At 43.6% G+C, this 25,590-nt stretch overlaps 1 protein-coding gene across 1 annotated transcript; it reads right to left on the reverse strand.

Annotated features, from left to right (window-relative positions):
* Window positions 1–8,869: 8,869 nt before the first annotated feature.
* On the reverse strand, window positions 8,870–25,587 carry MALT1 (MALT1 paracaspase). Its single transcript, XM_033085645.1, has 17 exons — window positions 25,409–25,587; window positions 24,469–24,635; window positions 23,017–23,138; window positions 22,458–22,614; window positions 22,163–22,341; window positions 21,834–21,930; window positions 21,130–21,162; window positions 20,033–20,059; window positions 18,955–18,990; window positions 17,930–18,133; window positions 14,606–14,783; window positions 13,874–13,948; window positions 13,365–13,492; window positions 11,680–11,829; window positions 10,819–10,976; window positions 10,501–10,626; window positions 8,870–9,760 (listed from the first exon to the last, which is right to left on the reverse strand). Exons 1-17 carry the CDS (start codon window positions 25,585–25,587, stop codon window positions 9,296–9,298), a joined length of 2,481 nt encoding a protein of 826 aa, XP_032941536.1. The 3' UTR covers window positions 8,870–9,295.
* Between the last annotated feature and the right edge of the window lie 3 nt (window positions 25,588–25,590).

The following is a 25,590-nucleotide window of genomic DNA, read 5'->3' on the forward strand; positions in this document are numbered from 1 at the left end:
GAGATAAGGACTATGGTAGGGAGAATTCTACAAACACTGCCCAGAGCTGTGGAACATCTTCACAACAGGCAGTTTCCCCCAGATTTAAATGTATTCACAGAAAGTGGCAATTTGTGTTATCCATCTTCAAGAACTGAATCTTTACCTACAGAGTGAACATTTGCAATCCCCAAGTAGCATGAAGAAATGACTCTCAAGGTGTTACATACTGTAAAAGCCCAAATACTGCAATGTCTTGAACAACAAGAAACTCCCATTTTTAATCATCTGTAAAAGAGATGCTGATTTAGGTGTAATACAGAGCCAAGAGGATTTGTCAGGGCTTAATTACAGCTTTTTTCTGGCTGTTGACAAACCAGAGCAAACTAAGCATTATCCAAAGAAATCAGAGTTGGTTAGTGAGGATCATGGGCTTAAAACAGGTTTGTGAGGAGTTAGTCAATGCCTCAGTTGTTCCACGTGTACTGGGAGGTAACACTGCTGTGCCATGCTGAGAGGTCACAGCTCTTCTGAACAGCAAGAGCAGAGCACACACACCCCAGGCACTCACCTACATATGAACTATAGTAGGAAGAGTATTCCCAGAGGGGAAAAAAGGGCTTTGCTCAAAATGTGCACATATATGAGACTCGGTGTTGCACTTGCAGCGGGCCTGGTACACAGGCCATCTGCCTGCAGCACTTGCTGGCTCATCCTCAAGCTGCCAAGCAGAGACATGGGTGTTCAAGGCAGACAGCTGAAGGCACTGTCACAGTTACATCTGTTGGCAAAAGCATGCTTTCAAGCCCAAGCATTTCTAGATATGAAATAGGAAAAATTAAATGGAAAATCTTGTATGACTCAATGATTGTCAAAAGCTGAAAAGGCATTTCTTCTGCACAGAGTACTGCTTTTGGAGAAACTGCTCCAGAGGCAGGGCAGCCACAGCTCCTCTGGGCAATCTGCCAGTGCCTCACTCCCCCCACAGGGAAGAATTTATTCCTTATTTCCAATCTAATCCTGCCCTCTGTCATCCCTTGCCCTGTCACTACCGACAGGCTCTGGTGAAAAAATATGTACCCTGATACCTTATGTCTGTATACTCCATTTACACGGCATCTACCACCCTGAGGCTCTCTGAGCACTGGTCACTCGGGGCTGGGAGTGCACCACACCAGTACTGCAGCCAGATCAGCAGCTCAGGGTGTGCAGGGAGGAGCTGCTGAGGGACAGCACACACCTGATCACAGCGTCTGCCCAGCAGCACAAGGAGCACAGCCTCAGCCAGACTTCCGAAATGCAGACCCCCAGGTGCTTACACAACACAACCACAGGCATATTGCAGAATTCAAGGCTAAGGGGTTTTTGGATTTTCCGTGACACTGCTCTTTTCCAGTTCCGAACACCTTCCGAGTGCTGGGCCAGAATCCCTCAGTCAGTTCCTCATTGGGAATTAGCCACCTGCGTGATTAACATCAGTACCACAGAGCTCAGCAGCCTGGCAATTGAAGAATGCCTGTTTTGTTCCCTTAACGTGCCATATGTATGGGGCTTTTTCCTTCCTCCTCCTGAATATTTATTCAAGTATACGAGGATTATTTCTGAATTATTCATCATACAATATCTGATTAGACTCTGGTGATGCCGGTTTCCACTGCTTAATGAATGAGCCATTAGGCTTCTGCAGATGGTGCCATCAACAGCTCCTGTGCTGTGTGTTCTGTGCATTTACCCAGCAAAAGGAGAGTGCTGAACCTGAACACGGGGTGGGAGATGAGTAATACCCATGCAGTGATCCTGAAAATTACACAGAGAGCAAGTGTTGCTGCAAAACTTACATTTTGTTCTAGATGTTATCTAATACAATTTTCTCAGAAAATCTTGGTATAGCTGAGTATATATCTCACCAAACTACTCAATACATCACTTGAGTATATATCTCACCAAAATACTCACTACATCACAGTGAAGTAGAGGACAGAAACTGCCAGCAGTTTGTGTATATATGGTCCTGCAAGGTGTGACACCCTTGACTTATGGGTGTGAGCAGGGGCAGACGCCATCTGTGTGCTCCAGGCACTTCTTTCTTGGAAGAGGAGACCAAGAAGTGAGAGAAGACACTGCATTCCAGAACCCAGGAGGGTTCTGTGTCTGTGAGAACAGCCACAACAGGCACAGGTGCACCCTTGTTTTGGGAGGGCCTTAGGAACAGGGAGACACTGCATAGCTGTGGGTGTCAGTGAGCTTGAGAAATCCATCCCAAATCACACAGCTTGGCGGGGTTTCTGCTGGTCCTTCAGGGGTGGCACCCTGACAGCTGGGGAGAGGGGCACTGGGGACAATGCTGTGTGACAAGAGGTGCTGCCCCTATGCAGGAACAGGCACACAGGCACTCGGGACCAGCAGCAGCTGTGCTTGCACTCCTGCCTTTCCAGAGCCCACTCTGGAAAATGGAGTAAGCACAGAATAAAGGAAGGAGAAGCCCAAGAGTGATTTTTCTGCCACTTTTCCTCTGTTTACTTCAGGAAATACTGTCCTCACAGATGAGGGTGGCAGCAGCAGCTCAGCCTGGCTGTGGTTGCTGATTCCAAGCTGCCCATGATGATCTTCCTACAATGGAAGCAAAGTTAAAACCAAGATGCCTGGCTGGTTTGTGGCCGGCATGGCCAGGAAGTCTTTCAAGCACTCATACTTTCCATGCTGGTCCTTGGCATCTCCTGCTGGAAAAAGGACATCTGATTCATCCCCACCTACCGAAGATGAGTCAGGATTATACAAATTCCATTTAGTTTGTGTAACAACACTACTTCCCATGTTGCAACTTTCCTGTCTGCTGCTATAAAAGTCGACTGAACAAATCTCTGAACACACAGTGATCAGCAAGAGAGGCACCCCCTGAGGGGGGGTGCTGGTGGCTGGCATGTCCTGGTTTTGGTCCCTCCCTAGGACAGACAGGGGTTGTTACCACCATTTAAATTTCTTTCAAATTGCAAATACTGCTGCCTCTGCAGTGATTCTCCCACCAGACAGGATTTAATAACAGCTGGCTATTGGCTGCAGCTCAAACAACAGCTTGTTGGCAGTTTCCCTCTCCTGACCCCCAAGGTCTGCAGGCAGTCCCCTAGCCCAAGGTACACGTCCTGTCCTTGCCAGTTCCCTAAATCCTTACTGGGCTTTGGCATTACCTGTGCTCCAAAGATGACTTTGCCTGTGTTAGCATGGTGAGAGGGAGGGAAGATGCTGCACACCCCACCTGGGGAGTGCTCTGCTACTCCACAAAGGTGTTAAAAGTACCCAACAACCTACACCACCAAAAGTATTTCAGAGTGCACCTGAGTTAGGAAAACACTTGTGGTGCCGTACCACACCACACTGCTCCTCGGATGTCTCAGCACTAGGGACAACCCTCTGCCATTCACAAAGGGAGAGGGGACACCAGGATGATCTCTTGGGTACAGAGGAGGGGAGAGGCACCAGAGCAGCATCCAGCCATAGCCCCAAGAGTTTCACTGCTCAGCAGCAGCCACATCAGCAGTCTCAGATGGCTTTCCCCTCTGCAGTACAAAAGGGCAGGTGGCAGCCTCGTGACTTTTTTCATGTGAAAGAGCAGCTACAGCAGAGTCACCTGCCTGGAAGGGTTCCCCACTGACAGAGCACTGCTCCCTGTGGGGCACGAGGTGTGGGGGGCACACGTTCCCCCAGCTTTGCCTGAGCATGGGTTTCCCACGCAGGGCAGTGGCCACCACGAGCCAATGGCAGGGCACCTGCTGCTGTCACCAGTGACAGTGCTGGAGGCTGCCTGCACCTGCTTGGCCGAATTACAGGCTCACTTGTCTGGGTGGGGAGGGGCTGATCCTCCTTTCCAGCCCCAGGGATCTTTTCTCTTTGTCCCTTCTCCTCCGAAACCTCTGCTTCAGAAGCTAGGCTCCCATGCAGCCACCGTGCAAGAAGTGGCTTGGCTTCAGATCAGTCACAAATCTCCATCTTGCACTGCATGGGTGCAAATAATAATGCAGGCTGAAAAAGCAACTGCTAAGCATCATCTCTCTACTCGTGAGATATTTTATTACTTAGGGCTGTCCAAAAATGTCCATCTTACATAACTAAACCCACTCTAGTTTGTGATACATCAGAATTCTGATTATACCTTTTGTACCTTATATACACACCACAGTTTGAACATCCTAGAGCTGGCAGGCAGATGGAGTTTAACAGGAACTATTCCATCAACAGATGCTACTACTGAGTTCTCTTTGCTCAGTCTGGGAATGAACTGATGGGCAAGGCAAGAAAACATGTTTTCTTACAGAGACACCATCTGCCAGCTTGAGAAGCTGCTGTCACCAATGACTCAGGATCACTTGTATAAGGAAAAACATTATTAATACCATTCTCAAGACATCCCTGTTATTAACTATATATTAACTGTATTATAGCTATTAACTAGCATCAAGACTATAGCAGTAAGAAAATACTGTAACTAATTAGTCTAAAAGGAAAATAACTGTAAACAAAATTACTTGAGAAAGGACAGTTATTTCTCTTGGGAACCTTTAGGTAACAAACCTGGGTTTAATCCTTCTTTGCTATCATATTCTGTTAAGAATTGTTGCATGACATCAGGTAGAACTTTTCCAGTCTCCACAAAACAACAACAAAAAAGGATTGTTTATCTCCTTTATAAGGAAAAGAAGGGATTATTGGCTTGCCAGCAGCAGAGATGATGAGTTTCCATGGATTGTTGTATAGAACAGGATGATGGGAGGTGTAAAGGTGTCCCAGCACATGCAGGGTACTAAGGGCCTGCTGGGCTCTTCTCAGCAGATCAGAAAAGCAGAAAAGAATGCTGATGGCAAGGCAACACCAGAGTGGAAGGTAAAACACCTCATTCCAAGTAAAACTCACTCCAGCTAGCAAGTGGCTTGCTCTTGTGTATGCCACCACAGGAAAGCATGTTGTGCTCATGTTAAAACCTGGATTATCCCAGTGCAGACAGCAAGAAAGAAACTAGCAGGGAGGCTCTGCAGTAATAATGAGTCCCACCTCTGATTTATGTGCTGGGATGCAGTGCGGTGCAAACAGTCTCAGTTCTCTACCTGCCAGCGTGGAAAAATGGCTTGTCATGAAGCACAGCTATTTTCTGATTCAAATGAACCCACTATTTCCACTAAGAGCTGGTAATCCAATGGGTGTTTCAAAATCGTGTTTTCTTGCAGCTGCAACACTGAACCAGAATCTGCAGCAGTTTTCTGCATATCCCTAAGGCAGACATGAAAAAAAGCCTACAAAGCTTGGAGAATCAGCAAACCAGTATTTTATAGTGACTGTGTAGCTTCTTAAAAGACTGGCATACTTCTAACAGACAAAAAAATTACTGGATTTGGTACATTATGAGTATCTCAAATCAGTCTTGAAGAATTTCTGACAGGCTGCCTGATGGTAACCCACAGAAGAGGCGCTGACCTCTGTAGGCATTGATCTCTTCTCTGTGGTGACCGTTGACAGGACCCAAGGGAATGGCCTGAAGTTGTGGCAGGGGAGGTTAAGTCAGGTTTAGGTTAGATATTAGAAAAAGGTTCTTCACCCAGAGGGTGGTAGGACACTGAACAGGCTCCCCAGGGAATGGTCACAGTCCCAACAGGCACAGGGTGTGACTCTTGGGGATGGCCTCGTGCAGGGCATCCTTGTGGGTCCCTTCCAAGTGAGTGTATTCAGCCAGTCTGTGACCTGTGCTGTCCTACAGCGCACAATCAACATCCCTCTTCTTACAGGATGTCGGGAAGCAAAGCTGGCTTGTGTTTAGAGAGATGAAATAAATCATAACTACCCCGTTAAGTCATCAGAGAGCCCAGGAAGCATCTGAAAGCCGCTTGATCTTATGTGTAGTGAAGTAATTTGCATAACAGGTTGAAGACTTTTCATCCTAATTGCAATGGCTTTGAAAGCTGAAAGCAGGGTGCCAGCAGATTCTGTCTGAAGGGCCGATGGGCAGGCCTGGTCACCTCCTCCCACACCCGCTGCAGATGTGGAGGCTGGTCCTGTGCTAACACACCCCCACAGGGATCCGGCGCTCCTGCTCACTGTGCGCCAACCACGACCATGGGAGACAGCTTTTCTTCTCATTAGCTCTTCAAACAGGCCTGGTATGACTAAATTGCTGCAGCAATACCTTAGAAATTAGAAACTGCCTAATTGCCACAATATGGAAGTGTCCTCACTCCATTCCTAGACTATTGCAATGACTAAATGATCAACCTTTTAAAAAAACGCAACAAACCAAACTCCCTGAAATTCCCAACCTGTCCTCCTCTATGTGATACTTTAAACCTGTCTCCAATTCCCAGCAAAAACCTTGGAGCTCAGGATGTTGCGCTCTAGAAAGTGAGCAGATCTTACTGTGCCTGAATTAAAATTCTATGCAAAGAAGAAGTAATACTGAAACATATCCGCATTACAGCAGTGAGGAATTTATGTCAAGGTGAACATAGCCCAGGAGCTTACTGCGTGTGAGAGCTGCCAAAGTTACTAATTAGCTGACAGAATGAGGAAAAGCAGTTGATGTGTGAACCAAGGCAGTAACTACAGAGACGACAACACCAGCCCTGAAATCTGCTGAAGAGGTCAGTGGTGCAGATGGCCTTCTGGAGCCAGAGGCAGTTTCAGGACTCTCAGGATAACAAGAGGAGCCAGCTTGCAGAGCTCTGTAGAGGTACAGAAATAAATGCACTCCCACCTTACTGCAGAGTGGTGAGGGACAATGGAAGAAGTGTCTTGGCCTTTCTGAAGCACATGGACCTTTCTTTTGCCAGAGAAGCCTGAGTTTATTCGGATTACCTTAAACCTTTCTTCTAAACCTATTCAATGTCCAAACCCAGGTAACAAACACTTAAGTTATACAAAACCGCCCAGCCATGCTAAAGCAGAGGGCAAAGTAATTGAGCCTACCAGATACTTTAGCAAAAAATAATTATCTCCAAATAATTGCCCCGTAGGAAAAAAACAAACCCCGAGGCTTCGAGTTAGAAAGGGTACCACAAACCAGAGAGCTGTAACAAGTGCCTAGGTTTAGGCATGTCTTTTAATCCCACCAATTTCACTAAGATTGAAATGTTAATTTATGCCTGTTAAACTTTTAAAGTGCTTTCCTGGACCTGGGCCAAAGGAAACGGGTGCTGCTTGCAGCTTGTGCTGAAGAACCAGAGTATTTCATTCTGAACAGTTCCTACAGACAATGCTGCAGTGAGAAAATGCCCTTCCATCACCATTGTCTTTTTAAAGAGGGCTCAGACAGGTAAGTTTTCCTCCACACACTCTATTCTGCCACAGGCAGATGATTTGGACAAGTCTGAGTGGTTTAGGTCACTTAGAGAACCTCTGTTAAAGGTATTAGCAAAAGCAGGTTTAATGTAAATGCAAGAAGGGGATGAGGTTGAATGGCAGGGTTCACTCTGGTAACTGCTACATGGATGATGCACACAGAGGAAAATCTGCCTAGAATCAATGCAGAATGATTTACACAGGCACCATGGATGCCAAAGACCAAGGGAGGCCCTGCTCAGGGTTCGGACTTGGGCAAGAGAGCAGCACCTAACTGCCGACTAATTTAACATTTGTGAAATGATTCAATTCCTATAAGCACAGCAGGAATTTAATTCTAGATCCAAGATGGCAATATCCATACTATACCTCCCACAGGGGATTTAAATCAATTCACACACAGAAAGTACAAAAATACATAAATATGTCCAAGGGTATCTATTAAAGATCAAACACCTTTGCACATCTCAAGAGGCAAGGGTTGAGCTTTGAGAACCAAAGGTATCAACCCAGGCCCAGATCTGGATATCTTGAGCTGAAGCTCATGATTCAGATTTCCCCTTCTTTTCTGTTAAGGAAATTATTTCACTACATGTTTTGTTTCAATAAAGTTTTGGGCTTTTTAAGGCTGGAAGGCATAGAAGAATGTAGCAAATACATATGCACATAATACATAATTTTGTGGACAATGATTTATTACACAGTAAGAAAAAAGAATAAACTTTTAAAGAGATTAGGAAACTGATGAAGTATTAGCTAAGTATTACACTCCTAGGCCATGTCTCAAGCTATAACTACGATTTAGAGGGCAACTGCACAGAATAATTAATGCAAGTACATCTCATTTAACACTCTGCAGAAGGGAAACAAAATTCAAGGCTATCAGGTATGGCTATCATCCTGGAAATAGCTATATCCATGTACCCATACCCACCTTTCAGCATAGAGCAACCTGAAAATCACCAGATCTAGTTAAAGATGCATTAACATTCCCATCTCAAAAGTTTTATGCCACACCAGGACATCCCTCAGTGCCCATCCTGCGTACTGCCAGGTCACCAGATCGCAGCACTCTCCACTGCAGACTGAAACTGGCTTGTCTGCCTCAATAACATTCACTTATTTTGTTTTTATGATGGGCACCTTAATTAAAGCAATTCTTCTTCTCAATATTACCAGTGCAGAAGAGGCTACTACCCCTGTTTGAAAACTCCCTTTTAGTTTCCTCACACCCCAGTATTTTCACATTTTCAAAGCATCAAGACTTTCAAAGACCTAACAAAAGATCACTTTTCTTGTGATGCTTGCTTTAGCCCTCAGCATGTCTGTGAGACTGACCATAAAATAACTTGTTTGCTATGAGCAGGCATTTGCCCTCATCTTTCCAATTAGTGTTCTTCCAGAACATGAAAAACCAGATAAAAATCAGCAAAAATCTTAAGAGTGTTGTGTTATGTAAAAGAAAAAAAAGTATCATAATAAAAACAATCTGCCACAGTATGATTCTGTGGCTCCCCCTGATAATCTGTAGTTCTCTTAAAAACAGAAGTGATGTCAGTTTGCTGGCTCTCCAGGTTTTGGGTTCTTTGCACAGATCTCACCTATCTCAGATGCTGTCAGACACTGGACATCTGACAATCAGAGAGGAGAATGCAGTCAGAGCTGCTTTTTGATTACATCCAAAGCACTGGAACATCAGTGACTGATCCTAACACATGATGGCCAAAGAACAGAATAGGAAACTGAGCAGCCCAGATTTCTCCCTGTATCAAACAACATATAGTAGGTGAAAAAATAATTCATTTTTCATTCCTAAATCTACTGGTCCAGTTTTGTCTGTAAGGATATGAAAAATTTTTATCACAACCTCATTCCCAGAACCTAATCTAGACTCTCCAGGGCCTTGTCCAGAAGTCTCCAAAGCTGAGAAGATGGAGAGGCAGTGAGGGGGCCCCTCTGTTCAAGGATGCCACTTTGGTCTATTCCAAACAAATCCCAGCTATTGCTGTTCAGACAAGCTGAGGCTGTCAGAGAGGAAGAATTCCAGTTCCACAGTATCATCAGTGGTCTCTACTGGTACATTACTCTTTTCCACAGTGGGTGAATAATGCTGTACTTCATGTCTTGAAGCCAGTATCCTTGAGGTTCCATTGCAGGAACATGCCTCTGGTTGTGTGATGCTGGTTGAGCAAGCACAGTTTGGATGGTAAACACCTGGACAGGAACTGGGATGGCAATGGCTAGGGATGTAGTATTCAGCTGCCTCTGGACTCGATTCTACTGGATTATGAAAAGGATAACCAGGCATGCAACAGGTCTGGGGACAGTTCCTGGTTTTGAATCCATGGTGAAGGCCTAATTTAGCAATAAGGGGCTTCCCAACATTAATTTCCTTTCTTTCATCCATTGTATCTTCTATTCCTGAATACTCATAGTGCAAGCAAACAGTGAAGATTAAATGTTCCTGTAAAAGTGGAAAGAGGGGGAGAGAAAAAGTTATACTTCCTCTCCAAATAAACACTACAGGAAACCCTTAGAGAGGCTCGCGTCTCCTGGAGAAGCGGAGTGACCTTTTAAGAGCTAGAGACACAATGGGCAGGCCTTGTTTCCTGAGGCCCTCTTTTGGTCACTGCTTGTTCACTGAACATTCTGTATTTCCAGAAGCACTTGTGTTACCTCAGCTGCCAAAATCACTGAAGAAGAGATGCCAGGCTGTGTCTGGCACAGATGTTCATGACACAAAGATACAGGGACACTTAGCAGTGCCCCAGTCTGCTGAAGTGAGAACCTTTCAAAAATTGTGTGCCCAGGAGCACAGGCTGATTATACACAACACTTCCATCTCCTACTAATGACTTTGTAAGAGGCAGCTCTGCTTCAGATCATGTTCTTCCTAAAAAGCATAGGGAACACCTTCAGAGCATGCAATAGGCGATCCGCACAAAAATAACCATCTTGGCCAAGTTCAGCATGGGCCTGGAAAACACAAAGGGCCTTGCACACTGGTTTCAGGATTGCATATGCATCAATTCCCTGCCTTTTACTCTTCAGCCTAAATTAAGGTCACTGAACTGTGTTATTATCCATTCTTTCCCTCCAAAGAGCTTGCTACACTAACAATACACAGCTGACTCAACAGAACTGCAAAGCAACATAAACAATGTAAACTTCTGGGTAAACTTGTAATGAATAGTATACACTAACCCTTAGTTTTTGCAGTGCACTCAGCCTGGTGTAGAGGCAGTGTTTGGGAAGGTCCTTTGATACTAAATAGCTTCCAGTTTCCTCAGGAGTTCCTTTATTGGTCTCTTTAGGATCTACATCCAAGTCCTGTTGCAAGAAAAAAATAAATTAATTGAATATACAGAATTTGTAGATCATAAAATAGTATTTCTTTCAGTTTGAGAAGCTGCAGCACTTTAGACCCATTTTATTATACAAGATGCAGCTTGATATGGGTGGAGCAGAAAATTTTCAACTTCAGTGGAGCAAGATCACAAGACAGCAGCAGGAAGCACTTACGAGTGGGAAGTCTGTGATGTGGGCTCTGCAAGCTGTGATTTCAGGGGGCTTCTTAACTATCCGTGTATAGATTATCATGACATTGGAGAACTCGGCTGCAAACCCCAACTGAATCTGAACACCACACTGGAATTCAAGGGACATACTTTCTGGAAGCTCTGCCAATAAATAACACATTGTTGCAGTCTAAATGTAAACTCAGCATATGCATATTTCTTTTCCCACCATTTAACAAAGAAGAATTAAGTGCTTGGTATCACAAACAAACATCTGCATCTCTGAAAGAGTCTTCCTATACGATGTGTGGTCTTAGAAATGCCATCCCTGACCCTCTGCCCCAACGGTGAAAGAAATCTGAAAATGTACTCCAACAAGTTTAGGTGAAAAAGGTAAAAAGGTCTTAAACCCCACTGCCCTTCTTAAAAGGCTGGGAAGCCTGGAACTCATCTCAGTCTTATTTTCTTCTTAGTTGTCTGCATTGAAAACTTCTTTTCATCATGCACATTTACCATACAGTTCCATCTGGCTACTTCAGCTGATGAGAATGAGATCAGTGACATCTTACAAATGTCACAGATAGACAGGCAGTACTGGGAGACTGTCCCTGAAGGCAGACAGCCTGTGAGGCTGCTCTCCAGTCTCTGAGTGGTCTTAAATATACCAAATATACATGAATTCTACACGTGACCTCGTTCTTTACTATCTCATGTAGGGGTAAACCCCAACACAAAAACTTCCAACTGAACATAGCAATGAAAATGTAGCTATAACCTTGAATTGCTTCCATTTTCATTCAATAGTACAAGCTCTTCCTTCTCCCATCACGGCACTAGGATCACCCAAAAGCAGACTGTACTGTACCATGAGCTTTGGCCCACTGCAGGTTGCGTGCCAGGGACTCTGCAGAAGGTGTGCTTTGTTGAACAGGATCAGTTAATGCCCTTTTCTCTGACAAGCTGCTGCGAATCTCCAGGGCTTGCTTGCCTTTGGTAAGGGGACACTTGCCCATATCTAAAAACAAAATGCAGAGAGGTTCTTTCAAAATCAATGCTGCTGCAATTCCAGCTGAATTAAGTACCCTCCTGCAATGTGTGGTTGCTGTGTTTATGCCAAGCCAGCACATCCATCAAGAGCAGCAGTTTTACAAGTATTCCTTGCCTCTTCATTCCCTGAAAGCCAAAGCAGCTCTGCAGAGCCCCTCGGGGCTGCATGTGGCCTGGCCAACGTCATCCCCTGTTCCTCAGAGCCAGTCCAAGCAGCACCACAGCTCTGACTGGGTAAGGTCCTAATTAGAGTGACTAATTTAAAGAATGTGAGTAATTACATTGGAGGAGATGATTCTAAAGAATTGAGGGCAAAGGGAGTATTTTAGGTTTAGATACAAGGGCCCAATATTGATTATTTAACAGCATCACTAAAGACCCACATGTCAGGACAGAGTGCTAAACTTGGCAAGTTTGCAGATGATTAAAAACTGAGAAGAGTGACTAATACCCCACAAGACTGTACTGCTCTTTAGAAGATCCTGGACAGGCTGTGGCATTGGGCAGAGAGGAATGTAATGAAGTCCAGCAACAGGGAACACCAAGTTCTGCTCCCAGGCAGGCATAATCCCTTACACACATCCACAAAGGGCCTGGATTCACTGGGATGCAGCTCTGCAGGGAAGGACCTCGGGGACCTGGTGGCCACCAAGCTGACCATGAGCCAGCACTGCACTCTTGTGGCAAAGGCACAGCAAGAACCACGGTGCCAGCAGGCTGCAGCCTTGTCCATGGGGGCTGTTTCCATGGAATGCTCAATGGGAACATTCCTCTGCACAGCACCTGTGCACTCCAGCACCCACACCTGGCAGTGCTCACAGCAGTGCTCGTCACGCTGCCTGACAAGTCAGTCTTTCCCTGCACTCTTGAACAGAACACAGAGCTCTGTGACCTGCAGCTGCCCCAGGCTGCTGAACCCAGGGCAGAGCTGGCCTGATGCACCTACACACACCAGTCTGACACTATTCTGTGCTTGGAGCAGGTGTTTGCAGAGAAGCAGGATGCTTTCCCTTCATACTTTTCACTTTAGTGCCTCTCCCACCAACTCAAAAATACAACCATTGAACCAGGCAAATTAACACAGCGCACTGCCCTTTTTACTGCACTTAGAGAACAAATCATTATCATTGCTACAGCACTCTGAGGCAAGTAGGATTATGTTAATTGTTTAAATGAACATGCAAATGACTGGACTACCACAAGCAGCTGGCACCACAGGACAGAAGAGCAGATTTGTGGACGGGCAATTCAAAGCTCCATGCAGATACTCAGAACAAATAAGGTTCACTGAAGAGGAAAGTATAAAACTGAACACTGTTAAAGCAGTTCAGCATCAGCAATGTTGTTAATATGCTGCCCAGTGGCACCTGCTATTTGAACAAAACACAGTAAGAAAGATTTAAGTAGTGTAACACATTCACCATGAGAGGAAGGACATGGAAGCAAAGTTGTTTTCAGTAATGCAGACTGAGGAGACTGTTAGTGCAGTAAGCTGGAGTTCACCTTCTGCAACCTCATCAAGCAGAACAGTGACCTTCTTGTCTTCTAACAAACGGTCCTTCAGGAACTTCATGAAGATTCCATTGGCCAACCCCAACTGCTGAATTTCAAAAGCTTCTGCTCCTTGGCACCTGTGAGATCATCAGTATCAGACAAGGCAAAAATACTGAAAAATCTGCATGATTAAGAATAAATTTATATTGAGAATGGGGAAAGAAACTCCACAATATGAAAACCAGTTTGTGTCCAAGGCCAACCTGCTCTTTGTGCTCCCTTGCAAGCAGCTGATGGAAGGTTCTCTTAAAATGATATCACAGACTAGACCTGTTCATCAAACTGCTCGTAGGAGGAGCTTAAATTTATTATAGACAACTTTAGTAAAGCTCCTGCTTCTATTCAGCAGTTTTTGCACTTGAAAAGTGACCAAGGTTACTGGCCTACAGCACAGTTCTGAAAAAGATCAGCTATACAATCTCAGTCATTTCTGTGGCACAGAAGAAAAACTTCCTTACGTTGCATATCCGAAAACAATGTTGGCTGTAACCTTCAGAGCATCCAAGATAAGAATTGTGTCATCATATTCATTTCTGTAATAAATAGAAGCACAGTAAAGTAAAATAATAATTTGAGAACTAATAATGGCAACAAATTCAAAATACAAAAAAGAGCAGAGTTCAGAACCAGTAATTTGTTTCACTCCTGCAAGTCTGGAATGAATCCTGACTGCTCAAATACAAAAGTCAGCACCATCAACACTGCCTGAGGGCAGTGTAAAGACAGAGGCACCATGCATTACCCAGAGAAGGGCATGCTGCAGTAACCAGTAGAGTTTGGCAACAATCTCTGACCAACAGAATTCTGATATCTTCCCATTTTAGGTAATGATCCCAGGGGAAAGGGTCCCGTTTCTTCTTTAAGATGCCCAATTTCACTTCTATAACTTTTAAAAAACAACAGCAAGAAGGAAATAAATGTCACTGAAATAAGGAGGCAGGTATGTACCCATGGGGAAGAAGTCTAACCCCAGGTTTGCATCTCTATCCAAGGCCACAGGCAGAAGTCTGTGGGTGAATCCTACTGATGCTAAAAGCACTCAGGTGCACGGTGTGAATTCTCAGAACCGTGAACCTTGCAGCACAGTGAATTCTCAGCCTAAAGACTTCTCATCAGCAGTGGGCCCAGCTTTCTGTGAAGATCCCAAAGAGCTGAGGTCAGCTCTCAGCACCCAGGAATGCAGGAGATACCTTTTGCGACACATATCCAGCAGGAACACGTTGAGTCCCGTCTGCTTCTCCTGCATCAGCCGCAGGATGTTCTGCACGCACAGGCAGTTTGCCGAGTGGTAGGGATTTGGGGCATCAATAGGAACCATGAAACTGTTCCCGTAGTTTTCATAGCCATGGCCAGCATAGTATAACAAACCTGAGTTCAAAACAGGTGTGACAGTGAGCAGTGCATCAGAGACTTCTGTCCATTTTAGCAGATCAAAACCTCACACACAGCACGGACTGTGGGCCAGGGGGTTCACTGAAGCCACTCAAAGCCACGTTAACATCAACTCCACAATACACTGACACAATAAATTAAAAGAAGCACAAAAATCACACATGCAATAAATCAGTTAGATATCTGCATAAGCATACCAAGTTAAACACTCTAAATGCTCTAAGTCGCTGTGACCTCTAACAGAGACAGCCTGTGTGATGTGCAGCTCACAGATAGGAACAAGGAAATGTGCCAACTGTAAAACATCTTCTTCCCATGTGCGATTACAAAGCTCTGAGCAGCAGTAAGTCTGCAGTTCATAGACAGAAAAGAAATGCTGAAAAGTTTGGTAGGACTCCAGAGCACATCCCCGTTACCAAACTAACATCAGTTCATGTTCAGTTGATTGCAGCTGTATCTCCTAGTTACAGACTCATGACTCTTCTGGGTCTACTAAACAAACAAACAAACAAATTCTTTGCATGCTTACCTAGCCAGAAATTATTATCCTGCCCTCATGTGTCACTACACAACAGTCTACAACATCTTAAGTTTTAGAATCTTCAATAAAATATGCAATATTTTTGTAGGAGAAAACCAACCTGATCAAGGAATTAAAGTTTTTCTCAACCCTGAGAAAAGGAACTGCAAGTTAGGATTTAGATTTTCCTTATATGAATAAAAATGTCCAATATTAAAGTTATATACATTTGCATGAAGATTAGATGATCTTAGAATCAATAATCTCTACTGCTGTAAAATGCAGTTACCAGATTGCACAACAATCAAGTTGCATGATTTAACTGAATTCTCCTATTGCCTATTCCCAGTGCTGCTTCTCCCTAATGATGCGAATTCCATCTTTTAAATTTTATTTATCTAGTCAAAGCAGTCTGTGGGTCAGATCTGCAATTAGAATATAGCTCTCAGTTGAACAAGCCAACATAAATCTGACAATTTATGCTGTCAGATACGATATTCTTATGTTGTTATTTTTACTAAAATTTGCCAAAAAATTTAAGTCACTACAACACAGGCACAGTCAGAGAAAACCCAAAATAAGCCTCACCCTAACATACTGAGATGATCTACTGTTAATTTAGCTCATGGAGGTGGGCGTGCTAGATGTTTTCACCTTTTCACTACACACAGCTACAAGAAATGAAAATATGAAGGCGAGCTTCAAGAGAGCTAAAAATGGTATGGAGTGCAACAGCATGACTTTGTGTCACGCCCCAAGTTAAAAGGAAAGTCTTAATGTGATCTCCAGAGTTTGGATGTGGACCTAAATCAGGGTTACATTTGAGATTCTATGTGTCTGAGCATATATTCTGTAAGTAATTGACTTACTGACTGACTGCATTCCTTTTCTATCCTTGGCAGATGACTGTGCTATGTGCCAAGTACCTGCAACAGTTAATATGCTGAGCTCAAGATCAGAAATAAATCTGCACATACCTGGGGTAAGTGGAGTAAACATGTTTGGAGGGCCTCAACAGAGACTCACACACAACAATTTTAAGTAGGCTCAGGTTCCTCAGAGACGTCAGCATTTAAGTGATATCTGCCTCTCTCCCTCCCTCAGCCCCTCTCATTTAAAAAGAAAGCAGCCTAAATATTTTTAGCCTTTCAAACACTCGGGTCTGTGCTTTTACCCTGTGTGGAATACAATGTTAATTGCAACCTACATTTAGAACATCTCAGACTAAGACAGCAGAGGAGACAATCATCACCACTTTGTTTACTACTCCTGCCCTTAAGGACCAGCAACTGAAATGCCACTTTCCTGGCAGCAAGCCAGAATTACACAACCTACTAGGCATCAGGTTTATATGTAGCAGGGACTAAACAGCAGTAGCCACTATGCCTCTTCTCCTATTTGAAGCTATGCCCACTAGAAAAGGCAATAAATCATTACCTATTTGTGCATTGACAGAATCTTTTATAGGCTTTAAGCCATTAATAGCCACTATGCAGAAAGAACAAAGTGATCATTTAAACTGAAGTAGTTATTGCCAAACACCACTGAAAAACTGTTCTGCCTACCTTTTATATCAACTGGCTGGAAAAGTACAACTGCAGAAATATGCCATGTAAGAGCTTTCACATGTGCTGCTGAGAAATCCATGAAACCCTTTCAGTACTTTATTTGCTACATTCGTGTCCACAGTTACTGAGAAAAATTGAGAAGGTGCAAAAATCTCAAAGCTCAGCCAAATAGATAAGCCCATCTATTTCCCAGGGAATAATAAAAGCAAACTGCTCTCAAAAGCCTCATGTTCCTGCCAGACCAAGGTTTCGTGTCAGGCAGTTTTGGCTCAGATAAAAATGCCCAAATGTCAGAGCAGGCAATTCTGCACAGACAGAGCATCAGGTAACACACCCACAAAAAAAGTCATGCTAAGAAATAAGCTGACCTTGTGGTCCAAAAAGGGATCAAATAACGTTTTCTCAAACGGGCTTTTACTACAGGAATTCTGCAATCTATTAAATAGGGACCTGGGAAAATTTTTTGCTCTCTGTCCTAAATAATTTTTGGAACTTTTAATACAATCTTAGCAAATACAATCTTAGAAAAATGCCAAAACAGTGGCAGTCAGTGGAATACCTAAGAACTTTTCTTACACTCCAAACCAGATCACTCAGCCTTTTCCATGCCAGGCTTTTGCTCCATGCATCAATTTCATCATGCTCTCCCCCACTTCTGTCTTGTGCCTTGTCTCCCAAAATCAAATCTAGGCAAGCAAAGTACTACCAATACTATCAAACAAAATAAAAGCCTGCGCTGCACATTTAGGTGTGGTTAAAGAATAAGGTTCAAACTTTTGACCTGTTCTAGTTTTTTATTTCCTAAAGCAAAGGAACTTCCTCCATGTTCTGTTTTTTACTTCCTAAAAGTAAAGGAACAATAACATTTTAACCAAAGTCAAAGGATATGATGGGTGGGTACCTTAACTTATTCTTCCCGTTCTACAAGCATCACATTTACCCTGAAGTTTGTTTAGCAGAGGCAAATACCAGATGTTTGCTGCTTGATACGTACAAAACTGACCTACTTCAGGTGGGATTTTACATGTCCTTACCATAAACTCCTTTGTCCAGGAGAAGTAAAAACTCATCCACTGCACTTCGCATCTCAGACTCAGTAAGATCCAGCAAAGAAACAACTTTGAAATCCAGCTGCCTTAACAAATTGGTCAATTCATAGACATCTACCATTGGAGCCTTGAGCTGGGGATGATTCCAGTAGCTCATGTTTCCTATTAACAGAGCCACCTTGTCTGTGGCTGCCAAGACACAGAGAAAAAAAGTCACGTTTATTTATTCCATGGATTCAACACCTGCAAATGTAAGGTTTTCCAAAGTGGAAAGAGTATCCAATCTCATTCAGGCACAGTATTTGATGTGATTTTGCAAGTCATCCCACATCAAAAACACAGCTAAACTCTCTTTTCAGCCTGAAGAAAAAAAACTTACCCATGTGAGAGGGGAGCACTGACACTCCCCCTCACACCAAGGAACCTGAAAGAGCCACAGAATTCTGACCAAGGCTAGCGGCCTTCCCACCTGGCTTAGTATCAATGGGACAACATTCCTACCACTGAAGCCTGCAGTGCAAATTTAATAATGTGATAAAAAAGCTAGCAACTATTCCTATCACATGTGCTACCCATCTCTTCATGAGCATCAAAGCATCCACATGATGGAACAGAGAGAGCTGAGCCTGCCAGGACAGCATTTCCTCAGCAGACAGGATAGCAATCCTCTCTGTCACATCACCCCAACACCACTGCCTTCAAGCATTCAAAGGAGTGGAGTAACACACTGGCTAGGGCCTGGCCACAGGAATCTGAAGCAGTAAACTGAAACAGATGAGAAGCTGCAGATGCTTCACAGGGTCACTAAAAATACTGGTGCCCTCAGCAGAGTTTACTCCTGAAAGGGCAAGCAAGCATTCTAAAAGGACCACACAAATACCCACAGATCTCCCTGCCTGGAGCTCTCTATTTGCCCCATAGGTCTGGCAGTGTCAGTTGTAGCAATACTCAGAAAAATCTGCCTCTTAGATGTCAAATACACACAGTCATTTCAATACAAAACTACTTACCCACAGGTCTGTGACTTGATTCCTCTTGTGGGTCTGCTTGAAACAGAAGAGCAGCATGTCAATGATTACAGAAAAAGAACTGCATCTTCCCCACAGCAAACAATCTAGTGTTTGCTTTCTCTAACACTTTGCTAGCTCAATGCAAGAAAAAGTCCTCTTTTTGTTTTGGTGGAGTTTGGGGGTGTTTTGCTGATATTGTTGTTTTTGTTCAGCTGATTTCCTTCACCCTCTTCCAGCAAACAAGCTGACAGGATGTGAATAGCTAGTTCTATAGATTAAGAAAGAATAGATGCTGAATTTCACAAACTGCTCATTGATGCTTTCAGTGACATCTGAACAGTTCATCCTCTCCAAACAAAATGCAGACATGCAAGGTGAGGGATGCTTAGCAGGGATTCCCATCTGGATGTGATAATTCTTTTATTCTGTACTTCACAGAGGGGTGGCAGAGCCAATGCTGTGCCACCAGAAACAGTAAGTACCTGGATAACATGACACAGTATGACAGAGAAGCCCTCTAGTGATTGAAACTGAGGCTGGGCACACATAAATGTATTTCATACCTAACCCAGGAAACTATCTTTGGGAGCTGAGGTTTTGGGAAAGCTGTATCACAGATAATCTCCCCTGGATCTATGGATCTACACTTGTATAATAAACACCTAACAGACTTTAAATCACATTGGCTAACTCCAAAATGACTGTACGAAATATGCCATTCAACATATCATGAGTGATAGCCAGACACCTCACACCTTTTTCACATTAATTTCCTGAGAAAGCAGCATTGTGCTAAAACTGAAAGTCCCAAGAAACCACAGACAAGAAAGATAATTCCCTTTGTATCTGTGTAAGCAGGCGTGCAGCCTTGGGTGATTTTACAAACAGCACCCCTACGATTCTCTATATGCTTTAAGTTAAATCTCTTGGAACTAAAAAGCTGTGCTGCTCCTATTCAGTTCTCAGTTACAGATACATCCAAGTACTGTAACATTTATACTGCACCCAGCGAGCCTTCAGTGACTTGTAGTGTAAAATAAAGATACAAAATTAAAGTTTTTCAAAACTTATCACTTGCCTGATTCCTGAAGATCACTTAAATCTTCTGTGAAGAAAAACACCAATAAAGTAATAGTTTAAACAAGAAAAAGAAGAACCCCCATTTTAAAAATGTAACTGCCATGCCATTATTAAAGCCAAACACAGAAAACAAAATGCCTTTCTAAAATACTTTGGCTTTGCATTTCTGCACATCGAGCCTTTTGTGTTTATTCCACACAGAGAAGAGAAAATCCTATAGCAATACATCAAGCTGTACTAGACACAGCATTGCAGTACAGAAGACGTAAAAACAAAGGGGGGGACACTTACGACACCTCAATCCCACAGGCATGCAAGCAGGTTGAAGGAAAAAGGAACAAGGTACCAGAATCATCCCACTAGAGAACAGATGTTTGAAGGGCTGCTGAAAAAGCAACATCCTGAGCAAAAAATCTGATTTTGGGAAGCCATGTGTATTCAGAAAGACTTCAGACACAATTTTCAAACATTCTAAGCTACCAGGGGTTTCACCTCTTTATTCTGAGAACACTGGAAAGCAGAGAAAAGAAAAGTAACATCTGTGAAGCAGCAGTATTCTGTCGGAGCAGCCTCGCTCCATCGTACACAATCCCCTGTGCCATGAATATTGCACACTCTGAGATGCTCAGTAGTCGAGGGATGGTACCAACATTAAAGGTCACTACACTTCCTCCCTGTTGTGACGATGCAAAGGAGAACAGAAACCACCATAAGGAAGTTGCTAGAAACACTTCTGCAGACATGGAGCTGATGCTGGAACTGGCTCTAGCCAGCTCTCTAAGATCACTCAGGTTCCTGAACATCTCCAGATTTTCTTGCTAGGATGTTGCCTCCTGTGCCCCACCGAAGAAATCTCCAGATCTTTATATTCATTTCAATATCACGAAAGAAGAAAGTAGCGTGTTTTTTCTCCTGTGTGATCTAGATCATGGTGTCCAGGCAAAGAAGAGAGAAGCACATGCAAAAGGATTGTTGCATCATCCATCAGTGTTTTAAATCCAGGCACTTAACCCACGCATGCGTTTCAGCAACACACTCAACCTGTCATCCCCATCATGACTTTTAAATTGATTCACAACTGGAGGTTTACATTACCTTCTGTGCACTCCACTGCCATAGCTTTCCTTCCTTGCGATTTAAGGAGGGGAAAAAATTGGAAGAGAAGCTCTCAGTTATGAGAGTTAGCACACAAGGTGGAAGACAAAGGGCACTTTCAAGCTGCTCTGCAATCTGTCTCACTTTACAGCAGTGTAAATCTGTGTTGGCCAGAACACTGTACAGTAATGGTTCCTGAAACTCAGGAGTACTAACTAGGGTGTTTGTTAGGTTAGGAAATTACACACTAGTATTGCCAGATAGATCTGGGAGCTATACAAACAGATCTGCTCCTCTTCACTGCAAATACACATGCACTGAAACGTGTTCATTCATTTTACTTGAATAATCTCACCTGTCCTGATTGCTGAAGGACTCCATGTAACAGAGTTCATGTCCCCAGCAAGGGTTAAAGTGGTTTTTAATTGTAACAAAGCATAAATCAGCTTGCAATCTGCTAACAAGACATACATGCTGGCAGGGCCAAAAAGGGATAGCACTTCTGTCTGGTTACCACAAAACCCCAAAGCTCTAAAATTCCATTTGCTGGACACAAGCACAGGTGTTTTAACAAACGGATAAACTGAAAATACAGAAGGCATGTGCTTGGCTTAATACTGAAAGCTTCAAAAATAAATTTTAATGCTGTGGAAGAAATGGACAAAGAAGCTGACCTGTATGAAACAGAAGAAAGAACTCCTTACCTACAATTACTTCCACTTTCTTGCTGTCTTTGTCCTCCCGGTCATTGAAAACATGACACCAATATGTTCCTTGATGTCCCACATCCACGTAAGTTACCTACGCAAGCATCATTACAATCACCCCAACAGACTGGCAAAAAATACCTGCCTCAGGTATTTAAGCCTTGCACCTAAGCCTTATAGCCAAGAAAGGGTAAAGAAACTAAAAGCAGCACTTCATCAGAAGTTATCAAGGTTCTGGAGAAATTATTTTCTTCAAGCAAACTTTCTGTGGTAAGCTCAAGGTGCTTAACATCAGCCCCCAAGTGTGGCCCGTTGCAGTAACTTACTGTGTAGACATTTTTGCTCCCGTTTGCCAAAGGAAATCCATCTCTGAACCATTGGTAATTAGGAATTGGGTTTCCAACAGCTCCACATTCTAGTACCAAAGCATCCCCCACTGTCAGGTGTTGTGGCTGAGGCTGATTACAAATGCACAGCTTGTCTTCAGGCAAACCCATTAAGCGCCCTTAGAAAATGAAGTAACAAGAAAAGGAAGTGTGAGACAACCTAAGCACAGCAACAGGGACCCAAGTGCCTTGAGGAAGCAGGGAGGCACTTTCAGAAGGCATTTTTGCCACTCACCATGAGGCAGAGGCGTATCCTGAAGCTCACAAACTTCAAGGCGTGCCCACCGACTGAACATGAAAGAAGATTCACTGTTCACTCGGCAGATGTAAAATCCAGAATCCTTTACACTCACTGAACTCAAAATCAGTTCTGGAGAATTACCATGGGGAACCTGCATCACAGGTGAACCAGAAATATTTCAATTTCAATTGGTTTAATCTAAACCAGGATCAAGCATAATAATATTTATTTCCAAGTCCATAACAGCATCCTGACTACTTCACTTAATTGACATTTACTGGTAGGCTGAGATAACTGAATTCACAGCTTCCTTTCTGCCCCATTCCACATTCACAGCCCTCAGGAATGAAGTGGTGTAAAAATATAAGGAATCAGTGTTTTGTTTTAGCACATTCATAGGATCATTAGCCAGCATTTCTTAAACTTTCAGTTTTATGAGTATATACAGCAATCTTCTCTCATTGTGAATTAGAGTCTTAAAAAAAGGATGATCCAAAATCATCATGTGTTATTTTCACTGTTTGAAAACCCTGCATTCTCTATGAACTCTTACCTCTTTTTCTTGCTTGAACCACTGGTAGTGCACAAATGGGTGTCCTGTTGCCCAGCAGCACAACCTGACGACCTGACCAGAGAGCACTGCTTGAGAATCTGGCTGTACAATGATCTTTATACCTTTAAGGCAGAATTTACACATAGGAAAGTTATAAAGAAATACAAGTCCATAATTTATATTTGCATTTAAATTGCTCTTGAAGCAAAGAACATTTCTGTCATTAAATATACTTGAAAATAATTTGTTTGTACTCTGTATATGTGCAGTTCCAATCAGTTATATTACTTTAAGACATTCAAAATCATCTTCCACTAGACAAAATCCATGCTCAAATTGATCAGTACTCGATGGAGCTCATAAAAGATTTAAAATAGACCATTCAGATATTTTCATTTTAAAGGAAATAATGTATCTCATGGTATCACAGATCTCTTTCTGGAAAGATATTCTTAATTTTAACTGTTTGCTCACTCCCAACAATTTCTTTGAGCTGTTCAGATTAAGGCCCAGCCTCTGGGAGTCAAAAGCAGTCAGAGTTTAAGTGCAACAGAGTAAATTTTCCTGCTGTTCCTTATGCACTCTTATGAGCTGAATCCTTGGTTTCAGCTTTATGTCTCTGACTCCTGCAGAACACAGGGCTGGGGTTTTCTGCAAGGTAAAATTTTCCACTTTGAATCTTAACTGCCAGGAGAGCAACTCTGACACCATTATATGATGCTGTTATTTTCTTAACCTAAACCATCCTGTCACAGGATGGTCCCAAAAACAGATCTACTGGTACAGCCAAGGTCATCAGAAGAAGGAGGGGAAGTTGACTGTAGAAGTTTAAAAATCATTATTCGAAGCATTCTTTGCTCTGGGTGGTACAACTAGACCAGAATCCAAGGAGACAACAGCCTCAAACAGAGGGCACATGGAATTTGGAAATCATGCCACCTTGCCTGGCAGGGCTGTGGGTTCTATCAGCTGCCTGCACACACAGGATTACTCTGAAAGAGTGGAACACATTGTCAACTACTCCAAAAAAGCTGCAGCACTTTGAAATTCCCTGCTTTCCTCACTTCCTACTACACCTAGCACTGGAAATCACTGCCTCAGTTCCCCATTTAACGCCTCGTCTGCTGCTTTTCGGAGCTGTGTTAAGTAGTTTTTGAGCATCACAATCCTCTAGCATTGCCCAACACAAAAAGCATTTCAATGTAAAGTAAAATTAGTAAAAATACTATTTCAATGTAAAGGACAGAAAGATTAAAGACTTGCTCTTTCCAAAAGTTCCACTTTTTTTTTTTTTTTAAATTTCCCCTGATTTGCATCACAAATAGCTCTTAAGAACATAGATCAGAAAAATTCAATTCAAGCACAAAAGATGTTTAGTTACTGTAGAGTGTAACCTTGAGTGTTTCCAGTCTAAAATCCAGGGCTGCAGTGACAGCACAGCCCACAACTGACCTGAATAGCTGAGACACCGGAGAGCCTCTGTGTGCTCCAGGGCCTGCAGGGACTCTGCCAGCTCCACCACAGTGCAGCCTCGATCCCCCAGCAGCTTCAGCAGACTCCAGCTGGGACTGCCTTCTGGCTCCAGCACCTGGAGGGAACACTGCTCCAAATCCTGGGGGCTACGGAATAACGTGAGAAAGACATCACAAACCTTCTTAATATCTTTTTCTCAGAAAGGACCTGGCTTAACAATCACTTGTAGATAAACAAAAAGATTTTTAAAATAGAGATGGGAAATTCCTAGCTGATATGGACGTATTTGCAGCATTTCCTTGAAGTTTCAGGAGTTCAGCGGTCATTCAGTGGCACACCCACAGACAGAAACTGATATTAGTGAGCTGGATGGTGCAAAATTCTCAGCAAATGTATTAAGAAACCTTGTATTTTTCACTTGTAAACTCTCAGCAGGAAAAGTAGCACAGCACCTTTCATTTCCATGAGCCTAATTCAGAAGCCGTAGAGAGTGAGTCAGACTCTTAGCTTCAAAGTGCAGGAAGACTGATTTGAAAGTTGCTGTAAACAAGTGACTGCTAGAGCCCAGGCTAACACAGCGACTGTGTAGCGTGGTTAACTGCATCTGAACTGTGGAGTTATAACTCTGGTGCTGTCATCACGTGCTTTCAATCACAGCTGATTCAATCAACGCAAATTAGGAATTAATGACAGCTGACTAAAGCGAATACAAGGCTACGTACTTCCACTAGAAAGATTCATCAACATTTCTTTAATTAAATCTCAGTGCCACGCAAACCTGGGGGCCAGACACCTTCAGTATGTGGTGATACCTCCACTTATGAAGTGGATTTTCAGAGAGTGGATTAGAGACAAAACACAAGCACCCACGGCCGGCCCGCGCGGTGCCGCCGCCGCCGCCCCGCCGCTCCCCGCTCACCTCAGCCGCACCGTGCCGCGGCTCCCCGCGCGCTGCGCCAGCTCCCGCCAGCCCCGGCCGGGCGCCGCGCGGTCCAGCAGCTCGCTGAGCCGGCGGAGCAGCGGCCCGCCCAGGCGGCTGAGGGGCAGCGGCCCGGCCAGGCGGCCGAGGGGCAGCGATCCCGCCGCGCCGCGCTCCATCGC

Source organism: Catharus ustulatus, chromosome Z (genome assembly GCF_009819885.2).
Source record: "Catharus ustulatus isolate bCatUst1 chromosome Z, bCatUst1.pri.v2, whole genome shotgun sequence".
NCBI lineage: Eukaryota > Metazoa > Chordata > Aves > Passeriformes > Turdidae > Catharus > Catharus ustulatus.